The sequence below is a fragment of the Phocoena phocoena genome, chromosome 16 (genome assembly GCF_963924675.1).
Source record: "Phocoena phocoena chromosome 16, mPhoPho1.1, whole genome shotgun sequence".
NCBI lineage: Eukaryota > Metazoa > Chordata > Mammalia > Artiodactyla > Phocoenidae > Phocoena > Phocoena phocoena.
Genome location: NC_089234.1, coordinates 58,218,811 through 58,243,590, shown reverse-complemented (window position 1 = coordinate 58,243,590; position 24,780 = coordinate 58,218,811). Strand labels below are relative to the sequence as shown.

Genomic DNA, 24,780 nt, shown 5'->3' with positions numbered 1-24,780 from the left:
CTCTCCTGCGAGTAGACCCAATCCATTTCTAGAGGTAGAAGGGGCGGGTAGGTGGAAGTAGAGGTGGCGCGGTGTCTGGGAGAGAGAAAAAGGGCTGGACCAATAGGTGCCCAGAAGAGGCGGGCCCAGAGGTCTGTTGATTGGTACTAGCAGTGGACCCTCCCCCGGGGTGGTACCGGAGGGGGGGTATGATGGGTCGAGGGGTGTGGCTATGCGGAGGCGAGATGACCGGCAGGATCCTACCCCAATGGGCTGCAGAGTGGTTACTGTGTGGGTGACGGACAGACCCTTAGGCCAACGGGTGGCCCTAAGTGTCTGCTGTCTAGCCCAATGGGGCAGCGCCGGGGCGGGGCCGCAGCTCGGGTTTAATGAGACTCCATTGGGCTGTAATCAGTGTCATGTCGGATTCATGTCAACGACAACAACAGGGGGACACAAAATGGCGGCGGCTTAGCTCCTACCCCTGGCGGCGGCGGCAGCGGTGGCGGAGGCGACGGCACCTCCTCCAGGCGGCAACCGCGGCTTCTTTCTCAGGCAGCGGCAGCGCCCCCAGCAGGTGCGGTGACGGTGGCGCGCGGCCAGGTCTGTCACCCACCCCGCGCGTTCCCAGGGGGAGGAGACTGGGCGGGAGGGGAGCGGGCGGGGGGGGATATCGGGGGCTTGTGACGCCCCTCCCACAGGCCTCTGCGCGAGGGTCACCGCGGGGCCGCTCGGGGTCAGGCTGCCCCTGAGAGTGACGGTAGGGGGCGGGGGAAAGGGGAGGAGGAACAGGCCCCGCCCCTCATCGAGGCCTCCAGGGCAAGGGGCGGGGCTCGAGGATGGAGGAGGCGGGGCGATATGGGGTGGGGGCGGGGCTCGGGTGGTCGGAAGGCGGGGGTTTGGAGGGGTGTTCTGAGTGGGAGAGACCCAGTAGGAACGGTGGGGGGGCCAGTGAGTGTCTGGGAAGTACACGCCTAGTGAGGGGGTGGGTGGGAGGGGAAAGTGAAGGTGTGCAGGCAGGTGCAGAGGGGAGAGTGGGAAGAGTGCAAAATTGGAGATGTGGAAGGGGGACCGAGGGGCAGGTGAAATGGTGCAGAAGGGTGAGATTACAGTTATCTGGGGGCAGAGTAAGAATGGATTTGGGTGTGGTAGATGTGGAGTAGTGTTGAGAAAGCGATGCAAAGTAGATATTGGATTGGAGGAAGTATTGGGGAAACTGAGAAACACGTACAGTTACTGTGGTGGGAAGGAGGTATGTGGGTGAATTGTTATGTTGGAATAGGAAGGTTTGCTAGCTTTGGGGAATAGGCAGCATTAAAAAAAAACATGGAGGGATGGGACGGATATTCTTGGGAGTCTCTGAAAGGTAAGACAGCACAGCAGACTTAAATGTGAAGTGAGGCTACTTAGAATTTAGATATACGCAAAATATATCCAGCAGAAAATCTCATGGGGTCAGGGGATTGGAAAGGGTGACAGGTGTGAAGAAAGATGGGTGGGGCTGGGTGAATGTGATTTAGACTGCACCCAGAGTGAGGATGGGGCAGCAGAGAAAGGTGTTAGTTTGGGATATAGGGTTGTTTGATAGGCTGGATTTCTTGGGTGTAACTTGAGCTGGGGTCAGGAAAGGGGGAACAGGGTGTCTGTTTCAGAAGGAGGCTCCCTGTGTACTACCTCGGGAAAGGGCATTGTGTAGTTTTGAATTTGTAAGTACTTTGGTCTGAGGTGAGTGCAGGGAGTGGTGTGAGACAAGGGGCAAAGGCAGAGGAGGGGTTAGATTACAAACGTGGAAAATAGGAAAAGAGAACCAATGAAACAAGTTGGGGGTGGAGATGCCCAGAAAGTCAAGGTAAAGAGAAAGAGTATATGAAGACTCTTCCATATAGGGACAGGAGGTGGGAGTTGATAATGGGAATGTTGGGATAGTTATGTGGTACTCCAAAAAAGGTATGTGTTTGTTGGCTTGTTTTGTATGACTATGAGTAAAGTACATTCTTCCTGTCTGTGTACCCTAGATTTTCTGGGATAGACCTGAAGTAAAACACTCCATTCTTTTTTTTTTTAATCAATTTATTTATGTATGTATTTATTTTTGGCTGCATCGGGTATTCGTTGCTGCACGCCGTCTTTCGTTAGTTGCTTGGAGCGGGGGCTGCTCTTTGTTGTGGTGCGCGGGCTTCTCATCATGGTGACTTCTCTTGTTGTGGAGCATGGGCTCTAGGCGCGCGGGCTTCAGTAGTTGTGGCACACAGACTCATTAGTTGTGGCTCAAGGTCCTGGAGCGCAGGCTCAGCAGTTGTGGCGCACGGGCTTAGGTGCTCCGCGGCATGTGGGATCTTCCTGGACCAGGGCTTGAACCCGTGTCCCCTGCATTGGCAGGCGGATTCTTAACCACTGTGCCACCAGGGAAGCCCTCCATTTTTTTTTATTCATAAATTCTTCACACATTTATCAAAATGAATTGGGGCAGGGTTTTTTTTTTCATGTTTTTAAGAAGAAAAGCATAATGCATGTTTCAGTAAAGGTTAAGATTCTTACCTGAGAACTTATACTTAGGGTTGAAGGTTGAGAAGGTGAAGCGATGATTAAAGAAAAAAAGCAGAAGAAAAGATAGAGGCAGAGGAAGGTTTTAACATTAAAGGAGGAACTTAGGGGAATGACTGGCTGGTGGTAATGACACGGTCCGTTGAAATTTTGCCTACCAGCCAAACCCAGGCCTCTGAGTAGAGTGGATGTTATGTCATTGCCGTTACACCAAATATTTGTCTCTGCACTGCTTGTCAGATGTAAGGCATAACAGGAATGAAAGGTAAAATAGGGTGAGTATTGGAAGGTAGTTGATAAAGTTCCATAAATAATGTTAATGTACTTCTGAAACTTTTATGGACTTTCGAACACCAGTTAAAAGACTTAGCCAACCGATATGGCTTTACTAAATGCCAGGGTTCCTCACAGGTGACTTTTCAGTCTCTTAGATAGTTCTCGACACAATAGTTTCAGTTTTCGTGCATACCGTGTATACAGATGCCTGTAGTTTTATCAAGCGAGAGAAAAGGAATTGTTTTATGAAAGCAGGGATGTGTGAGCTGTAGTGACCCATCTTTGCTTATAGAACAGTAAATGACAAGTGGATGGGAGAAGTGTGAGGAAGGGATATTTCTTCCCTGTAATGCTTTAATTTGCATTTACAAAGCACCTTTAAGCACCTTTTTTTAGGACTCCCACAATCTTCCACAATTTTTGTGTCATCCATTCCACTCTTGCTGGATATTTGAGTTGTTTCTAGTGTTGGGAAATTGTGAACTAAGCTGCTGTGAGTGTTCCTGTATCCGTCATCTGGTGTGCACGTGCACAGTCTCTCTGAGGTGTACACCTAGGAATGGAACTGCTGGTTCACAGGCCGCGTGACTGTTTATGCTGGTTTATGCCTGTTGTCCCGGTGTAATTAGTAGTATAGCACCGTTAATTCTCAGCAGTGTCTGGATTTGGATGATGAGCTGTATGGTTGCCCTAGTCACGGGCTATGCTTGTCCTCAACTTTACTAGGTACCAGTCAGACTGTTTTCCAAAGTGTCGTACCACGTTATACTCCCTCCAGTATATTATCTCATATATATATATATATATATATATATATATATGCGATCCCTGGCTTCTCATCCTCCTCAACTTAGTTTTTTCAATTTAGGCAATCTGGTAAACTTTGCATTTACTTGATTAGTAAGGAGGTTGAATAGCTTTTCATATATTTATCGGCTACCTGGATTTCCTCCTTTGTAAAGTTCCTGTTTAAGTCGGCCGTCACCCCCACCCGCCTTTTTGTAAATTGGTCCTTGTGTCTTTCATTGCTATTTAGAAGTTCTTTATTTACTCTGGATACAAATTCTTTGTCCTGTGTGTGTGTTGCAAATGCCTTCCTCCATACTCTGGCTTGCCTTTTCACTCTATGGTGTCTTTTTTTTTTTTTTGCGGTACGCGGGCCTCTCACTGTTGTGGCCTCTCCTGCTTAGGAGCACAGGCTCCGGACGCGCAGGCTCAGCGGCCATGGCTCACGGGCCCAGCCGCTCCGCGGCATGTGGGATCTTCCCGGACCGGGGCACGAACCCGTGTCCCCTGCATCGGGAGGCGGACTCTCAACCACTGCGCCACTCAGGGAAGCCCTGGTTAGTGTTTTTTGTGTCTTGTTTTAAGACTCTTTTCCTACCCTCAGGTTAAGTAGATATACTCCTATCAGTATTCTAAAAGCTTTACTGACCTTAAAAGATGTATGATTATGAATCAGATACACTCTTTTGACCCCATCCTCACCATTACAAATCTGTTTTTGCTTTTCTTCACTTTCTTCTGTTCTCTGTCTTGAATTTTTACTTGTCTGCAACTATAACTAAGAGCCAGGTGCTGACTTTCCCTGTCTCATAGGAGAAAATGGTCATATAGACGGAAGTTCAGCCAGGTTAGATTTTACAGGTCTCCAGCTGACTGTATTGCCTTTTCCTTTTATGAGCTAGCATTTTATTGTGTTCCTGCTATGTGTCTGCCACCATCCTTGGTTCTTTCATATTTGTTATCTCAATTATTCCTCTTTACAGTTCTGCAAAACTGTACATTTTCCTCATTTTTACAAGCGGGAAAACAGACTTAGATTGATTCAGTAACATGTCCAATATCCCACAGTTTAGGTAGCTGACAAGGTGGGGGGGACTTGATTCCTGAACTCTCTAGATCCATCCCATCATAGCACATCACCTTGTTAACACAAGCCTGTTTGATAAGATCCAAAACCGATGAGAATAACTTTCTTTTAATGTAATATGTGCTACTTTAAGCACTCATAGAGATAATTATTGTGAAACCGGATAAAACTGTTGACTTCTCTGTGTATGTTAAAATAGGTAGAGTAGTGCGTGGACCTTAAGAGGTCCTTGGATGGGCAATAGAGGTTCTGTAAGCCCTTGAAATTGTATGCAAATGTCTGTATGTACATGTGTTCCTCTTAAAAAATAGATCTGTAATTTTCTTGAGATTCTCAGAGGGCAACCCTAATGTGTTTTAAGGCTTCACTGGATATCCTGTTTGAAGACATCTGTGATAAAGTTAATGCAGAATTCTGAAATGATGTGTATTTTCAAAATAATCTTTAAAAAATTCAGATGTCAGATTTTTTTCTTAATATGTCATTCTCAGTCTTTGTCATTAAAACCCAGCTAAAGCTCATCTGAGATTTGGAAGAAAACTAGGATTGAATAGCAATTTTTAAATGCCAAAAAAGATACTCTAAATTTAGTTGATTATTTCTTAAGTGAAAGTGCTTAGTTATAATATCATCATTACTAATCAGTGTACCCTGGCTCCAAAGGCCTGACGACTTCACATGACTTTTCATCTTGTCTCTAAAATCCTCTGTTTTACAAGGGATCAAATTTCCTGTGAGGTTCCTAACAGTGTGATTAAAGTTTAGAGACTGAAACTCTTGAGCACTTAAATGCAGGGATGACTATGCAAACGTAATTCATGGGCTTCACCAGGAGATTTGGGACATGTCTCTACTAATTTATGATGATGATATTGAAATTAATCTTTGCTAGGGATTATGGAAGCCATAATAGTTTATTGATGGTTCAGTTATTGTTTGTTGAAGCAGATTTACACAATTATAGTTTAATGACATAACAAGGATATTGTCAACTAGGAGCGCATGACATGAAAAATTAAACTTCCAATTAATCTAATATGTATTAGTTGAAATGATAATTTTCATGGTGATTTAGCCTCTTAGAAATCCTTGGAAAACATTATTAGCTTATGAATTGAAAACTCTCTATGTTAATGAGTAGTGAGAAAGAACTTAGTATTATTATAAAAAGATGGGGAATTAAATATTCAATTCAGCTAACATTTATGGAGTGCCTACTCTGGGCTTGCTGCTGAGTTAGGCTCATAAATATAAGTTGAACACGATTGATAATGTGGAGAGAGGAAATACTGGTTGCTTTTGTTTGTTCCTTCAGTCATACTTCCCTCCAGCCTATACTGGATGGATACCATTGCCAGAATTATTCAAACGTTCAACAGATTTGTGTGTGCGTGCATGTGTGTGTGTGCTTGCACTCCACTATACCTTATTGTGTCACTACTCCTGCAGTGGCTTTCTGTTACTTCATCTGTCATGTTCACACGCCTCAGCCTGGCTTTTGTCACAGCCAGCTTTATTTCTTATTCCTCTTCAACACATCCCCACTCCAGGCATGCACGTGGATTAGGTATCCCTTTAGTCTGACAGCTCATTCTTAGCTCTGTGCCTTCTCCTAGATTCCCTTCATTCATTTACTGATGCATTCATTTAACAAATAGGCATTGAGCCCCTCTTATGTTAAGTTGTGGTCCTGGGAAGTCTTGGGGCACGCCAAGATGAATCAAACATGAGTCCTCTTCTTAAGAATTGTACAGTCTAGGGCTTCCCTGGTGGCGCAGTGTTTGAGAGTCTGCCTGCCAATGCAGGGGACACGGGTTCGAGCTCTGGTCTGGGAGGATCCCACGTGCCGTGGAGCAGCTGAGCCTGTGAGCCACAACTACTGAGCCTGCACGTCTGGAGCCTGTGCTCCGCAACAAGAGAGGCCGCGATAGTGAGAGGCCCGTGCACCGCGATGAAGGGTGGCCCCCACTCGCCGCAGCTAGAGAAAGCCCTGCCGCGGAAACGGGGACCCAACACAGCCAAAAATAAATAAATAAAAGCCATTTCTTAAAAACACACACACACACACACACAGAAGAATTGTACAGTCTAGTAGGGGAGATGAGGTCCGTGTATGAGTAAGCAAAATACAAAGTGGAAAATGAATGCCAAATAATAAGAAAGCTAAAAGCTTCCTGTTAGGCAAAGTGGTGTAGGGCTTCTGAGAAGGTGTCTGTTTGCACTGGGCCACAAAGGATTTGAATTGGGGTGGAGAGGCCAGGCAATTGTCCAAGTTCTGCCTTGTCTTTCAAGGTCAGTTTAAGTCCTCTCCGTCCAAGGGATGTTCTATCCATCTACACTCAACAAGGAATAGTCACAGTTGTTTTCAGACATTTTTCATTCTGTATTCAGCGGAACCCTTTCTTTTAAGTGAATCTTATGGAGAAGCCCATTATACATAGAATAGTTAAGGTAGAGATCTTTGTTTGGTGCAAAGGATTATGGTGGCCCTAGTGTTTAACCCACAAGGGCACCTGCAGGTGGTGCCCATACCCAAGGCACTTTCTCACAAGAGATCCAAGGAGCCTAGTTTGAAAACCAGTGGAGAGACAGGAAAGTGTTTAGGTTTTAGCATCTGAATTAAAATCTTTCATGACTTAGTGGTCTGAGGTCTTGACCTTCAGGAATCAGTTTTTCTTTTGCAAAATGCGGGCAACAATGCTACCTTACAGGGTTATTTTAAGGTTTACTGATAATCTATGTAAAGTGCCTGGTCTACAGTAGGTGTTGGACAATGGTTGCTATTATTATAGTTTAGTGCTTTATTTCTTTTTTAAAAAAATAATTTGGGGTGAAATTCACATAACATAGAATTAACCATTTTATTTTATTTATTTATTTTTATAAATTTATTTATTTATTTTTGGCTGCATTGTGTCTTCGTTGCTGCATGTGGGCTTTCTCTACTTGCAGCAAGAGGGGGCTACTCTTCGTTGCTCTGCGCGGGCTTCTCATTATGGTGGCTTCTCTTGTTGCGGAGCTTGGTCTCTAGGTGTGCAGGCTTCAGTAGTTGTGGTGCATGGGCTCAGTAGTTGTGGCTTGCAGGCTCAGTAGTTGTGGCGCACAGCCTTAGTTGCTCCGTGGCATGTGGGATCTTCCCGGACCAGGGCTTGAGCCTGTGTCCCCTGCATTGGCAGGCAGATTCTTAACCACTGCACCACCAGGGAAGCCCAAAACTAACCATTTTAAAGTGAACAATTCAGTGACATTTAGTATATTCACAGTGTTGTGTGACCACCACCTCTGTGTAGTTTCCAAACATTGTCATCATTCCAAAATAAAATCCCTTACCCATTAAGCAGTTTTTTCCTAACCACTTCCCCTATCCCTGCCTAGGCCCCACCAATCTATCTTCTGTTTATAGCTTTATCTGTTCTGGATGTTTCCTATAAATGGGATTATTATGGTACGTAACCTTTTGTGTCTGGCTTCTTTCACAACGTATTTTTGAGGTTCATCCATGTTGTAGCATGTATCACTGCTTCATTTCTTATTATCACTGAATAATATTCCAATGTATGGATATGTCACATTTTCTTCATCCATTCATCGGTTTATGGACATTGGCCTTTTTCCACTTTTTGGCTATCGTGAATAGTGCTGTCATGAACATGAGTGTACGTGTACTTATTTGAGTACCTGTTTTCAGTTCTTTGGGGGTATATACCTAGAAGTAGAATTGTGGGGTCATACAGTAATTTTATGTTTAACTTTTTGAGGAACCACCAAATGGTGCTTAATCGCTTCTTATACCCACAGTATCTACCATAGGGCTGTACTCACAGAACAACATCTCACTAAATATTTGTTGGTTGTTCTTTGATTAGTATTTATAACCTCACCTCCCAATTCACATGTTTTGGGCCTTGAGCATTAATTTTAAGGGAAATAGATGCATCCAGGACTTGAAAGTTAGCCAGTATCACCGTATGGATGTATCTGATTGTTGTCAGACAGCAGATATTTGTTCACCGAGGATGCTGTTTGGAGCAGCTGTGCTAATGCTCTGTGTTGGGTGGTTACAGAAGCAGAGTTAAGGTCCCTTCCCTTAAGCAGTGTATGTTCTGTTTCAGAAGATATTGTTAAGATTTGTGGATCCTCACTCAATTACATAGCAGGCTGTGAAAAAATCCAGGAGCCTATAAAAGTGAGAGAGCTAAAAGTAACTGTTAGCAAGCGAAACTCAGGATGACAAAAGAGTAAACTCTACTATTAATCTTTATTTTTTTCTACCACTGTTTTTGGCTCATCCACAATCTCATGACTTGAGTGTTATGACATTGATTTTGAAACAACACACATTAGCAAAAGCTTAGAGGAGGCTTCACATATTATTTATGATCCAGGGTATTTTGACTCTTCTTATTGCTGACATGTGTATTTATGAATAGTGTTGATATTTATATAATACTAATGAAGCCAAAAGCTCAGTGTTGGACTAAGCATTTCTCTAGATCTGTTTAGAATAGTGTGTAATGAGTGATGTAAATAGTGTTTTACTATAAGACTGTATGATACAACCATATAATTTACTGATGTTATTTTGTAGTTAAAAATAAAATGATTCAAAACCTTAGAAAATGGAATAATTTAATTTTGATGTAGCATGAGTCCCCAGAATTAATTTGGAATGACTTATTCTCATTTTGATAGGCTTTTAGTCCAACTTTCAAGTTTTTATAGAAAAAAATGAAAAGAGAATAATGGTTTTTATGGTTGTACTTGTAATAGAATATGCTGTCTACATATGAAACAAATCCTAGGCCTCTGGAAAAGAGAAGTGGTATGGATAATTCTGAATCAGAAACATTTCTATTTGCCTTTTGAATGAATTATGCATATTTTTCCTTAGATTTGTCTTTCTAGTTAGATACTGCTTAGACTAAAATTAAATTGGTTTTCAATCTATTCTCTTAGCATATACCAATTTACAGTGGGGCCAGTGGGATGTTAGAAACAAACCAGCCTAAGATTAAAAAATTTGCAGTGGATAATATACAAAGTGGATAATATACATGTGTTTAGTTGAGAATTGGCTGCAGATAAGAGACTTCTGATTTTGTTCCTCTCCTAGCTCTGTGTGTGTGTATGTTTTTAACACTGATTCGGCTTGTAGCAGAGAGCTGCTGAGTTACATCTGTTTCTGCCTAGTTAACTGTTGGTTGGTGTCAGATGAGAGCTAATTTTGATATTAAATTGAGGAGTGGGGTGTGTGTCTGTGGCTGCGGGAAGGGAGAAAGGGGATCCAAGGTTGCTTGGTTGTTTTGTACACTATCAAACTGCAGCTATTCACAGTGTTGTTTTACATTTATTTTTTGCCTTTGAAGTAAAAATGATCACTACTGCCCTGAAATGTGACCTGTACAAGCACGTACTTACTATTGTGGAAAATGGTGCATCCTTCTCTTAGGTGCAGTTATTGGCCATATCTTGATAGTTCAATCAGTACCTAGATGCCAGGTGACCTTTGGGACAAATAGTGAATGTTGCCTGGGAAAGTTAATATTGATCTTTAAACAATGTTCGACTTTTTTTTCCCTCTAGACAAAATGTTATACCTGCCTGGCTATTTGAGTAATAGTGGGATTTTTTATTTTATTTTTTTTAAATGATGGAATTCTTTTTTAGACTCCATCACAAACCTGATTTTTTAAAATTCGGAGAACAGGTCTGGCCTTAAAGAAGAGTGAAAGTTTACTTCTTTAGGCACTCGCTGTGGGGCTTCATGTCCTGTCCTGAATTCCATGTTCTTAAATACCCTTTAGTGGTATGAAAGAGCTAACATACCACCAAACATAGTATACCAGTAAATTCACTGCAGCTGTTTGGATTGAATAGTTGTGGCGATCCATAGATGGTTGCTGAATTTTAGGGATGTCCTCATGCCCAAATTAACATTTACATTTTTTTCTTTTGGCAGATTTGCCTGAAGATCTGGACAATCTTCTTTTTTGTCATGGACTGTTAAAACACTTGGAGTTCCAATTCTGGTATTTTCCCTTGTTTTATTATATTTTTAAGATATAAAATGTCAGTCTTGTTGAAATGTGTTGGTAATGGAGATGAACAATTCTTTTAACTGTGGTTAAGATTGTGGTAATAGCTTGTCATGAAGGTATATTTTAAGTGTTTATTAGTTATGAAATGTGTTTTGTTTTAATGTATGTTCGTTTGCTTGTGTAACCAAAATGCCTGAAAGTAACTTTGCAATATTGGATACTTTTCTGTGACCTCTTATCCTGCTTCCTGCAGTTGTATTTTGTGCAATCAAATTAAATTAGTTGATTCATCCTGAATAAATGATGAAAGATGAAATAATTATTTGGACATGGTGAAATGTCTTCTAATGAAATTTTGCCCCAAACTATTTTACCTTGGAAAGATCAGCTTCCTGTTTTAAACTTACTAAAGCAGAGTGATTCCTGTGTTCTATCGTGAAAGTGGTTGCACTATCAAAGCCAATGATTTCATTCCTAAATACACCTTGTTCCAAGTCTAACAGTCAATAATTTATATAATGACACAAAGGGGAGTGCTTATTAGATTTGCAGATGACATAGATGACAGAATCAAGATTCAAAACAATTTTTAACAGGTTGGAAGACAGACTCAAACCAACAAGATGTACTTGAACTGTGATAAAATTTTAAAATCCCAGCATTTAAATTTGCATAAGGAAGAGAATGAAAAGACTCGGCTTGACAGAATTTTTGAAAGAATATCTGGGATTTTTAGTTGGACTGCCTGCTTGGCATGAGCCAGTTGTATGGCAGGCCTGGTAAGGAAGTTCATGTTACCTTGGGTTGCATTTATAATTGGATAATGCCTGGAATGACAGATTTTAAGATGGGCATTAGCCAAACTAATGAGTGACCAAGAGGAGGAGGTGCTTGGAAACCTGTGATAATGTGGGCATGTTAAGGAACTGGGATATGAGTGGTCCAAGGTGGAGGTAGAATGGGGTTTGATTGTAGCAGTTTTCAAAAGATACTTGTTTTCAAGTATATGAAGGCTCCTCATAATTAAAGAATTTCTTGAGATTGTTCCAGGGGAACTAGGACTAGTGGGTAGAAGTTATGGGAAGGCAGATTTTGGCTCCTGTGAGCAAGAAATATATTACAGTTAGAGCTGTCCAACAGTGGCATGAGCTGTCTTAAGAAGTGACAAATTCCTAATCACTGGAAGTATTTTGAGACTTTATGGCCTATCTGTTGGGGATATTGAAAAAGGGATCTTTTATTGTTTAACTAGAGGTTGGACTGGATAACCTCAAAGGTCCCTTTAGCCCCAAGTTTCTAAATCTGAGGGGAGAAAAATGGAGTGAACCTACAGCTTACTGATTGCAAAAAGGACAATCCTTTTTAAATTGCCTCTTTCAAGCTGACTGAACTAGTATAGTTCAATGGCCTAATTGTTTTCAGCAACAGAATCTTTGAGAGCAAATGTTAAATTCTTCAGTGTATCTGGCTAAAGTTTTGAGGAAAGACATTATTTTCCCCTTTGAGGTACATTAAATATAAGTAAACAACCAGAGATAACTTTAATTTTATATTTTATGAGACATTTTTCAGAGTGTATAGACATTGTATTGGATGGAAGTGATGATAGCTACTATATACTGAATATTAGATACTATGTTCACTTAATTCTCTCAACAATCCTGGGAGGGATATACTGTTATTTCCCTACAGGTAAAGTGATGGAAATGTTAAGTCATTTTCCCAGGGTTTCTCCGTTAGACATTGGTAGGACTGGCATGCATACTATTAGTCTAATTGCAGAGGCGGAACTAGCTAGAGCAGGCAGTCATGGCTCAGGTGAAGATGGCGCTGACTTAGACTTTAGAATAATGGCATTTGAGCCTTGAGTCTACTACTGACTGTTATCCTGAGTGAGTTCCACCTTCCCCTGAGCCTCAGTTTACCCCTTCAGTCATCCTGCAGATTACATGACAAGTTATACGCAAGCACACCCTGTAAACTTTAAACTATAAAAAAGAGTTAAGATGTGGATATTATCTGTGAAGAGCAAGGTTAGAGCCCAGATATGACCCAACTCCCAGGCCAGGATGCTTTGGCCTGGTGCTCTTGGCAGGTGTACTCAATACCAGATTGGAGACCTAGGGGATTTTTGTGTACACCAGGAGGTTCTCAGAGAGCAGTATCACTCCCTACCTGGTATCAGATTTGTACAAACCTTGTTCGAATTGAGCAGTTTCATGAGCTAACTGGGTAGTAAGGCACCTGGAGTTTTCCATTGTTCAAAAGGTGACCGGTTATGTTGCTACATTAGTTTCAGTTTTCCAACCTGTGGGTTAGAGAATGTCACCAACCCTCTTCAAAGGGATGGGAAAACATGATTCTGTAGAAATGGCTCAATGGGAAATTTTCTTACTTGTGAGACTTGGGAAATAGAATGTTTAGCTGAAATAGAAGAATCAGGATCATTGCTTTTTTTTTTTTGGCTGCACCGTGCATCTTGCAGCATCTTAGTTCCCCAACCAGGGTTAGGGGTCAAACCCAACCCTGCCCCATGCAGCGGAAGTGCGGAGTTCTAACCAGTGGACTGCCAGGGAATTCCCTCTTTTTCTTTTTTAAATGATTAAATGAATTTATTAATTTCTTTAATTTGGTCAAAAGTATCCATCAAAAATTTTCAGCAAGCATCATTTTAAATGGTGAAATGTTAGCACTATTTCCTTTAAAATCAATAAAGGATGAAAATAATCATGATCACTACTGCACTTCAACAGTGTGCTGAATGTACTGATCAGTAAGACAAGAAAAAACATCATTCTAAATAGTGACTCTACATTTTTTACATTAAGTTTAGGAACAAGACAGAAATGCCTACAATAACTATTATAGTTGACATTCTTTTGAGGTTTAGCAAGGGGAGGAAGACAACAACATAAAGCAATCAATATAATTATTGGAAGAGAAGTAACAATATAATTGTATACTTAGAAAAACCAAGAAAGTATAGAAAAACAATTACTAGAATTAATGAGCTATTTTGGTAAGATGGCTAAATACAAATCAAACATTAAAGAAATAGCTTTTCTATGTTAACAATAACCAGAACGAAATGGATATTAGTAGCATATTCCACTTACAATAGTGACAAAGGTCTAAAATATTTAGAAATAATTTAATACAAAAGGCATAGAATCAATATAAAAACAAAACACTACAAAATCTCTCTGCCTTTTTTTTTAAGTTTCAGATTTTTTGAAGTAAGTTTAATATACTTCCATCAAATTTTTTGCATCATAGACTTATTCTTTGATGTTGATTTTATGTTTATAGTAGACATATATCTTGAACCACTGTCATGTAATTTTATTAATTTCAATAAAGGTTATCCATTAAATATATAGCTTAGATGTGGTCTCTTAAATGCCCCATGAATAACTCATATAAATAACGTGTAAAATCCTAAAAGAAATTCCTTCTCAGGCTGTGACCCAGTTTCTGTTTGGCAAATATAGTCGCTCTGGCTTTGTTACATAATACCTGCCTGTCATTACTTCTGTGGTCATTTTGCATCTGAAAAGGTAATACTAAAGAGTCTTTTAATTTATTTTTAGAAGTTTCATTATTAAGAGCCTTTCTCCCCTTTTTAATCCTTTAAGGTCTTGATTTCCTGTTTAAAGATGTTCTTCACCCGAACGCAGTTTTTCCTCTTGGTCAAATAAGACAACTATCAACATTGCCTGTTTGTCCTCTTTTTAATCTCTAAAGGATGGATGTTTGTAAGATGTTGCTTAATATGGTCTGGAATATTCTGGCCGTTTGTTGAATTGTAAATGACTTTCAAATGTGCAAGTTCTGTTAAATACAAGGAGAACCTCTATGGGTAACTTTTGTACTGAAGAAGTCATTTGTCAACCATGGTAAAACTTGCAAACCCACTTTATACAGAGTGGATTCTTGAAGCTATACAGAAAATAAAAAAGCAAAAGCAAAGGCCCTCCGAAGAGAGAATCTGCCATGCAGTCAGCACTTCCCATGGGTTGGATAAGAAGACAGTCTCTGAACAGCTGGAACTCAGTGTTCAGGATGGCTCAGTTCTCAAAGTCACCAACAAAGGCCTTGCCTCCTATAAGGACCCAGACAACCCTGGGCGCTTTTCATCAGTTAAACCAGGCACTTTTCCTAAGTCAGCCAAGGGGTCTAGAGGATCATGTAATGATCTCCGCAATGTGGATTGGAATAAACTTCTGAGGAGAGCAATTGAAGGACTTGAGGAGCCCAATGGCTCCTCCCTGAAGAACATAGAGAAGTATCTCAGAAGTCAAAGTGATCTCACAAGCACCACCACCAACCCAGCCTTTCAGCAGCGGCTGCGACTGGGGGCCAAACGTGCGGTGAACAATGGGAGGCTACTGAAAGACGGACCGCAATACAAGGTCAACTATGGAGGCTTAGATGGCAAAGGGGCTCCGAAATACCCCAGTGCTTTCCCATCGTCGCTCCCACCTGTCAGCCTTCTACCCCATGAGAAAGACCAGGTAAGTGCAGAGAGAATGTCAATACACTGTAAATATTGCCCATTTGACTTGTAGAGTTTCAGTTAAGTTTTATACAGACATAAGTTCTGAGTTAACTGTGATAAAATAAAATGTTTTGCCTCAGAGCAGGCTTATATATTTTAAGAGGTATATATTGTTTTACAGTATAAATTGTTCTCTATTGTTTTACAACATATTAAGGGCTTCCTCGCTGGTTGACTAAGAATTTAATGTGATGATTATGTGGTTTGTTTTTTAAACTACAATTGCTAATCCGTGGGTGCTTGAAGGGACCAGGATAGATAACTTTAATCTTCCTTCCTCAAGGCAGGATCATATATATTTCAAAAATTCAAGAAAGGCCATTATATGTTTTTCTCTTTTAAAAGTATTATTTGTTTATTTTTTTAGCTTTGTGAGGTATAATTGATATATTTTTCCCTTTATTGTTATTTCAGAGAAGAAGAATCTATAGACTAATTATTTTAATACTGATAGTCTGTACATTACTGGAACTGTTTTAATATGTGACCTAAATCCTGCCTGTTTCAATTTAAAGTCATTTGTTATTGTTCACTTCTCAGCAGGTGAAAGTGAATGTTTATTTTGTCTCATACTGTATCTTATAATCTTTGGTTTCTCTGGGCCTTCTGTCATTTCCATAATAGTTATACGTATATGGCAGATTTCTCCTTAAGTTACTGCTACAATTTAAAGTCTTTGGTTAAGTAGGATTTTCCTTTGTTTTATTTCAAAGCTATTGAAATTACTGCCCAAACTAAAACCAAAACAGAGCAGTAGCAAATTGTTTATAAAGGTTTCGGCCCTCCAGTTTGGGGGCTTGTTGTCTGTCCTTTGGGTGAGTGGATGCATTGATAGCAGTTAACTTTACATCTTGTAAGCCATTAGCCATTGTTGATAGAAAGGGTGATGGTTGTATGTGCTAACTGCATTTTCAGAAGTGATGGAAACAGTGTTAGGAAAAGCTGTGCTCCTGATGACTTGTTTTTCCTCTTTGGATACTGTTGCGCATAAGATAGACCCTGCTTCCCTTCTTGCCTTAAGCTGATAGAGGCCCAGTTCTACAAACTGGGTGGGACCAGGTGATTTGCCTTTCCACAGACCAATTGAAACCCTAGAATTTCTTTCTTTTTCTTTTTTTTTAAATGTATTTTTTAACATCTTTATTGGAGTATAATTGCTTTACAGTGGTGTGTTAGTTTCTGCTTTATAACAAGGTGAATCAGCTATACATGTACGTATATCCCCATATCTCCTCCCTCTTGCATCTCCCTCCCACCCTCCCTATCCCACCCCTCTAGGTTGTCACAAAGCATCAAGCTGATCTCCCTGTGCTATGTGGCTGCTTCCCACTAGCTGTCGATTTTACATTTGGTAGTGTATATATGTCCATGCCACTCTCTCACTTCATCCCAGCTTACCCTTCCCCCACCATGTCCTCAAGTCCATTCTCTACGTCTATGTCTTTATTCTTGTCCCACCCCTAGGTTCTTCAGAACCTTTTTTTTTTTTTTTTACATTCCATATATATGTGTTAGCATACAGTATTTGTTTTTCTCTTTCTGACTTACTTCACTCTGTATGACAGACTCTAGGTCCATCCACCTCACTACAAATAATTCAATTTCGTTTCTCTTTATGGCTGAGTAATATTCCATTGTATGTGCCACATCTTCTTTATCCATTCACCTGTCAGTGGACACTTAGGTTGCTTCCATGTCCTGGCTATTGTAAATAGAACTGTAATGAACATTGTGGTCCATGGCTCTTTTTGAATTATGGTTTTCTCAGGGTATATACCCAGTAATGGGATTGGTAGTTCAGTACTTGGTCATATGGTAGTTCTATTTTTAGTTTTTTAAGGAACCTCCATACTGTTCTCCATAGTGGCTGTATCAATTCACATTCCCACCAACAGTGTAAGAGGGTTCCCTTTTCTCCACACCCTCTCCAGCATTTATTGTTTGTAGATTTTTTGATGATGGCCATTGTGACCGGTGTGAGGTGATACCTCATTGTAGTTTTGATTTGCATTTCTCTAATGATTAGTGATGTTGAGCATACTTTCGTGTGTTTGTTGGCAATCTGTATATCTTTGGAGAAATGTCTATTTAGGTCTTCTGCACATTTTTGGATTGAGTTGTTTGTTTTTTGATATTGAGCTGCATGAGCTGCTTGTATATTTTGGAGATTAATCCTTTGTCAGTTGCTTCGTTAGCAAATATTTTCTCCCATTCTGAGGGTTGTCTTTTTGTCTTGTTTATGGTTTCCTTTGCTGTGCAAAAGCTTTGAAGTTTCATTAGGTCCCATTTGTTTATTTTTGTTTTATATGTATGTTTTGTTTATTTATTTACTTTTGGCTGCATTGGGTCTTTCTGCACGTGGGCTTTCTCTAGTTGCAGCAAGCAGGGGCTGCTCTTCTTTGCGGTGCGCAGGCTTCTCATTGCAGTGGCTTCTCTTGTTGCAGAGCATGGGCTCTAGGCACGCGGGCTTCAGTAGTTGTGGCTCGTGGGCTCAGTAGCTGTGGCTCGCAGGCTCTAGTGCACAGACTCAGTAGTTGTGGTGCACGGGCTTAGTTGCTCCGCGGCATGTGAGATCTTCCCGGACTAGGGCTCGAACCCATGTCCCCTGCATTGGCATGTGGATCCTTAACCACTGTGCCACCAAGGAAGTCCCTCATTATATATTTTTAAATTTATTTGTTTATTTTTGGCTGCGTTAGGTCTTTGTTGCTGCGCACGGGCTTTCTCTAGTTGTGGCGAGTGGGGGCTACCCTTCGTTGCGGTGCGCAGGCTTCTCCTTGCGGTGGCTTCTCTTGTGTTGGAGCGTGGGCTCCAGGCATGTGGGCTTCAGTAGTTGTGGCGCACGGGCTTAGTTGCTCCGCGGCATGTGGGATCTTCCCGGACCAGGGCTTGAACCCGTGTCCCCTGCATTGGCAGGTGGATTCTTAACCAGTGCGCCACCAGGGAAGCCCTAAATATTTTTATAAAAGCTTACACCATGAGGAAATTCCTTAAGGGAATATAGAGCCATTTCTTTATGGCTTTGGATATCTGTTTTAAATATATATAAATTACTCTAAGGTATATTAAGCTTTTATAATTATCAGGTGCATGGACTAATTCAGGCAGCTTTAGGCAATTTAATAGCATGTTTTAATAATTTTGTGGTCCAGGGGAGTATCAACTTGTGATAGAGGAATAACTACAGATTTTCCACAGTCCCTTTCCTATCCTACTCTTTAACCTTGCCCATCATTTCTTGACATCCTTATATTTTTTTCATACAGCATCTATACAGAAGTATTTTTAGTCTGAAGGAAGACTCATGTCTGAAAGTGTCTAGAATTGAGAACAGAGTGATTTATTGCTTATCATGCAGTTGTTCCTGCTCTTTTTATGATGCTGATCTTTAAATTGTCCAGTTAGCATCATCATATAACAAGGAAAGCTGAGAAAATATGTCCTAGAATTTTTATTTGATGAAATTTGGGGATTAGTTGTGTTGAGTAATCATAATCTAATTTTTAAAAAAGGACAAATAAACATAAATGAAAATCAGATTGCCGATTTGGCCAGAATGTATTGTACTGTTTCTATTGTATATTACAATAGCCTTTTCCCTTGAAAAATGTAATAAAAAGTACATCAGAATATATTGCCCTTTGAGATTACAAGGGATAAATAGTTTAATACCCTGTAAACTTTCTAGGTCAATGTAATAGAAATTTTTAACCTGGGTTCATGAATGAGTTTGGGGTAGGTGGGCTAACAAACCCCCTGAAATAGAACAGTCGTTTGTATCCACACATTTTCCTTTGTTCAGGGTCTATAGTTTTTATCAGATTTTCAAAGGAATCTAAAGTGTCAAAGACCAATGGGAACATTTTTGTACTGTAGAAAATACTTTGAGTTTCTTATACTAAAACCATATATGTATGCTGGTTGTTGGCTTTTGATTATTCTTGCTTCAGCTGTTGAACTTGGATCTATATGTCGATTAGTTGTACTGTAGCTTCATGTAGCTAGGACTTGTTCTCTTTCTTTGAAAGGCAGATTATCATTGTTCTTGATGTGCTAGAGGTCTGTAAAATTCACATTGTGGGAGGACATTTATGGTATAAATGGCCACTGTACAGAGATGAAGTCATTCAATCACAATTAGCCAACTAATGGCTTTCAAGAAGCTGTTATTCTGGTTACCTTTGTTGAACAGTTTAATTGTAAAAAAGAAAATAAAAATGGTAAAAATAATAACATTTCTTAAGTGTTAAAATGCTGGCACTATTCCAGGTGCCTTACATTTACTGTCTCCTTATCATAATAACTGTGAGGGCCATAGATTATTATCCTTATTTTATAGATGAAAAACTGAGGCTCAAAGCCTAAGCAGTTTGTCCAAGGTCACTTTCAGAGCTGGTGCGTGGTGAAGCCAAGATTCTAATGAAACAGTCTGACTCCAGACCTCTTTACCAGTGGGCTGTATACTTGGTCAACAGGGGTGGCTTTTCATTAACAGTGAAAGTATCTCTTCCAGTTCCTCAAATGCTTAGAAGCAGTTGTCCCCCAACAAATAGATTTCTGGCATTTTAAATTTGGTAGTTGCAATGAACTTAGTACAGTTTTTAAAGCAGGCACTATTTATAATATTAGCAGTATGGGAAAGCAGTAGGGAAAATAGTAAATCTGTGTCTAATTAAATGTAACATCATCATCATTCCTATGCATGACTGCTAGGAGGAATACAATGCAAGTTAAAATAGAAGAGCTCCTTCCTTTCTGAAATGTAATTGCACATCTTCTGATAGTCTAGAATTCAAACTGGATATTACCATACTGGCTCCTTAGCGTAAGTTCTTTGTATTTATTTAAGAAAGCTCTCTTTGGTGAGGTGATATGGAAATGAATTAAACCACTGAAGATAAAACTTTATCTTTGACTTGGTGAGGGAACTCCTAAAGGATAGTATTAGTGTTTCTCATTAAAAATGGTAAAGCTCAATTAGGTCAGATTATGAGGACTTTGGAAAGTCAGATATTCTAAGACAGACTTCAGTTATTACTATACATTTTGTAGCATTAAGATTCCATTTGAACATTTGGGCTTTAGCAATTTTTTTTTTTTTTTTTTTTTTGGTACGCGGGCCTCTCACTGTTGTGGCCTCTCCCGTTGCGGAACACAGGCTCCAGACGCGCAGGTTCAGCGGCCATGGCTCACGAGCCCAGCTGCTCCGCGTCATGTGGGATCTTCCCAGACCGGGGCACGAACCCGTGTCCCCTGCATCAGCAGGCGGACTCTCAACCACTGCGCCACCAGGGAAGCCCCAGGGCTTTAGCATTTTTATAAAATCAGTTTGGTTCAATTTTAAACATTCCTTGGTATTTCACTTTATTGGGAATATCTTCCTAAAATTTATTAAGTGTCAAATCTTGGTATGTTTTTAGTGCAGTGCATAGTATGGGAACTCATTCTAGGCAGCTATAGTTGGAAAGAGAGACACTTCTAATACCAGGTAGGGCTTTTGATGTTTTTTTCTTGAAGAAATGAAATAACTGTATTACAATCTTATGAAAAACCTTCTAACGTAATTACCACAATGATACTGTCAATAAGAAAAAAATAAAAATGAGTTTCAGAAGGAGCACAGGTGATCAGAAATGGGGCTGAGAGACAGAACTATATTAAAAATCACTTTTCATGGTTTTGGCCTGTTTAGTTGTTTATTCTATTTGTCCTCCACCTCCTTTTAGGGAGATATTTTATTAGGGTTTTTGGTGGAGTAATTAGTATGAAATATTTCCATAAATAGAAGATTAATGTACATCCTACATCAGTTTCTTGTGTTGTGTAAATGGTGTAATTTAAAGAACTTTATTTTTACGGACTTCCCTGGTGGCGTAGTGGTTAAGAATCCACCTGCCCATGCAGGGGACATGGGTTCAAGCCCTGGTCCGGGAAATCCCACATGCCGCGGAGCAACCAAGCCCCTGTGCCACAACTACTGAGCCTGTGCTCTAGAGCCCACGAGCCACAACTACCGAAGGCCGCGCATCTAGAGCCCATGCTCCACAATAAGAGAAGCCACCGCAATGAGAAGTCTGCGTACCACAAGGAAGAGTAGCCCCTGCTCACCACAACTAGAAAAGCCCACATGCAGCAACAAAGACCCAACACAGCCAAAAATAAATAAAATAAAAAGTAGATAAATTTTTTAAAAAAAGAACTTTATTTTTAGATTTTCTTTTCTTCAGTTTTCTCCCTGCCCTAGAGAGACCATCCTCATCCCCCTCTGGAACTTTTCCAATCTCCCGTACTTTGTGAAGGACCATTCCCTAGTCCATATTGTTCTATGATGTGGCAGGCTTCCAGAAGTTTCTCAGCCCTAGGAGAACTGTTCATGGTTTCAGACAACTCTGGATCTTTTTGACAGAAATGTGTGTATTTTTTATCTGCTAATTATAGAGTCCAAATGACCTCCTCTCTGTTGTCCTTCTCAGTTTTCCTTTGAATTGGTGTCCTTTGTATTGCAGATGTCACATTTCTCAAAGAGTGCTTAGTTGTGTGCATTCAACTGAAAGTTGGATAAAGGCCTAAATACGGCAGAATACACTCTTCCATATTCTGTAACATGAATTTTGGGATCAGTATGAATGAAAGTAGGTTTTAGAATGACTGAAGTCAGACAGAAACCTATTATATAATGTGAATGACTAGGTGAATCCATAGTGCTGTTCCAGGGTCAGGGAAGGAAAAGGATTGTGTTATGTTGTTCCTATGGGTAAGCTTCAGAAGTTCTTCAAAATAGCACTAGGACTGCTTTTGTGAGCAGATAGTACCAGTTGCTGGGGTGTTGTTGAGAGAGCCCTCAGATTGTCTAAGACTAGTTAGTCGGGTCAAGGGAAGGATGCGTCTTTCTCTCGCACTCAGGAGTGACAGCATGTTCCACTTTTGAACTTTTATCGAGATGGGACTTGTCTAGACTTCTAATGAAATAGGTTTCAGGAAAAATAGAAACATTATGTCAGAGGATTAAGTATTCTTTTTAACTCTTTGGATCTTAGATATGTTTGACATTATAGCTGCCTTTTCCTGACCTTGACGTGAATGATATATAGAGCAGTCTATTTTTTGATTTCCTGATAGTATTTTCTTCCAAGCATTAAGGCTGCTAAGGGTGTAATTTCTTGACTAATTTTGGATATTTTCAGCAGCTTTCAGGAATTTACTGTTGTGTTCCCTATACCTATTTGGATTATAACAGCTGTATTTGTTATACTTTGAGTGCTAAGAAAAATCTATATTTTGTAGCTTTGAAGTTATTTAACAGTTAAGTGTTGTTTGCTGATTTATTCTGACCATATCTTGGATGGCGAAGATTTTTATAATGTTTCTCAGAACGAAGGTCTATATTCTTTTTATATATTTTATCTTTGTAATGTAAAAAGAATACATGAGAAAATGTGATTGTTTTATCACTGCAATAGCAAATTTTGATTGGAAAATTCATGACTTTTTGTTTTGTTTATAAACTTAATTTTCTTGGCCTATACATTAAACTACAGTAGATTTGATTGAACTGTTCTTCTCCAGTTAAACCAGCATTTCACATGTGAATCTGCATCTTCTCAGGTACTTTGATCTCTCCAGTCTATTAATGTTTCTGAGTACATAAACATCAATTAGCTCACTAAATTAAAGTTTGCAAATGAGTCAGCCATGTAATTTGTGACATTTTCATTTAGCAGCGCCATGAGGAAAGTGTGTTTTGTTTGTGTGTGGGTGCTCTTATCTCACTGTCTTCAGGTGGTGATGGGGAGTTTATAGAAGTAAGAGAAGGAGGCCTGGCAGGGCTCATTGTGAAATGCCAATCACTGTTATCATGCTTATGCTTAGGACTGGACTGCTTTCCCAGAGAAGTCTCTAGGAGTTGCAAACTGTATACTGTTGTTCTTCCTTTTATAAGCGAACCTTTTAATTAGCAGAATATTAATGGTAGAGTGTAACTTTTTTATTTTTTGCTTTGTTTTGTGAAATGTAATACATTGAAAGCGCTGCAAAGTGAACTATATAGGCAGAGTTCTAGAGTAAATGATATTAGATTTAAACTGTGAGGCTGGTTTCTTCAAAGATACAAAATAAATACTAATCAGTGGTCTAAGCAAAATCCAGGAAGGATTTGTGTTAATTTGACAAGTGGGTTTAGAATTCTTTAGCCATTAGTTTTTAGAAACCAGCTTTGTTCATACATCCTTTCTCTAATTTGCTTCACTTTTGATCTTTGATAAAACCAGCTGCAATTTTGTTTCATTAACAAACTTAACTGGTTAACAGATGTTTGTTTTGGCTTGATTGTATCCTTTCTATTAGAAACAGCATAAGCATACATAGAAACCATGCTGGGCCTTTTCCTGTCTGTAGCTAGACAGGCATTTCAGAAGAGAAACTTAATTTTATTTACAAGTTCAATTTTTGTTCCTCTGTGCTATTATAGTAGGTATACAAACGTTTTAGCTCTTGTTTCTCCTGTCAGGGAGGTCTTTTGTTCCTAATCCTCCATCTGTTAGTCTAGTACCACCCCACCCCACACCCCCCTTTTTTTTTTAGCATTCCAAAATCTCAGCATGCAGAAAAAGGTATTGCAGAATAGGTAATTGAGATATCAGTGACTCTTCCACAGTTCAAGGGAGGGAATGGGACTAGCCTGGTAAATTTAGATAATTTCTTCCATCTTCTTTGATGTTGGGAAGCTGCCATATGGAGAGCAATGAGGCCTACAGGAAGGAGGTGAGCCTTGGTCTGAGCTGCCTGTGATACTCACAGTGGTGTGGGCTGGGAGCCAGAGGCCGCGCTTGAATGTGTCTGTAGTAGTTTCTGATGCCACCAGTTTTGATTTTTGTCCATGGTTGACTGCCATGCTTGTGACCATCTCAGATCATAAACGCGATGACGAAGTTCAAGAAAACAGAGAGTAAAGATTATATGGCGTAAGAGAAACAATAATAAGAGCAACAAAGAGTGCTCAAACTAAAATCTAGTATTAAGGACATGAAATGATGATTCTTGTTTGATATTTGATCAACTAGTTTCCCAAACCGGTATTTTAATACCATGTACAAGCTTCTACCTTATATCGAAACCCAACTGCAGCTATTGAGCCTTGAGATGTGAGTGAAGCAGCAGAACACAGAATCTGCTAGTGGAAGAGTGTGGGCAGTTTGAAGAATATAAGCTGTTCCAGCTACAGTACTGGCAGGACGTGAGGAGACTGGGAAAAGCAGGCAGTGGTGGGAGCCAGGAAGACGATTCCCCCTTAACTTTGTATTTACGAAATTGCAGTACTGCAGAAAAGTTGAAAGAGTAGTGCAATAAGTGCTATATTTCTTTCACTAGATTCACTGATTTTTAACATTTTTCCACATTTGTTCTTTCTCTCCCGTGTGTGTGTGTTTGTGTATATACACATACATACACATATTCACACTTTTTGGCTGAACTGTTTGAAAATGATAGCAAAAAAATTTATTATGATATTAAAT

The 24,780-nt window shown here is 40.0% G+C and overlaps 1 protein-coding gene across 5 annotated transcripts in view; it reads left to right on the top strand.

The window, feature by feature from the left end:
• The first annotated feature begins 392 nt into the window (after positions 1–392).
• KAT6B (lysine acetyltransferase 6B) overlaps positions 393–24,780 on the top strand; it is a 180,067-nt gene continuing 155,679 nt past the window's right edge. For 2 of the 5 annotated variants that reach the window (XM_065893775.1, XM_065893773.1), the window contains exon 1: positions 14,604–15,224. In XM_065893775.1, coding sequence (XP_065749847.1) covers positions 14,604–15,224 — 621 coding nt within the window. Of the gene's footprint in view, positions 583–14,345; positions 15,225–24,780 lie in introns of those variants that run through there. The other 3 variants (XM_065893777.1, XM_065893776.1, XM_065893772.1) reach the window with 2 other exon arrangements.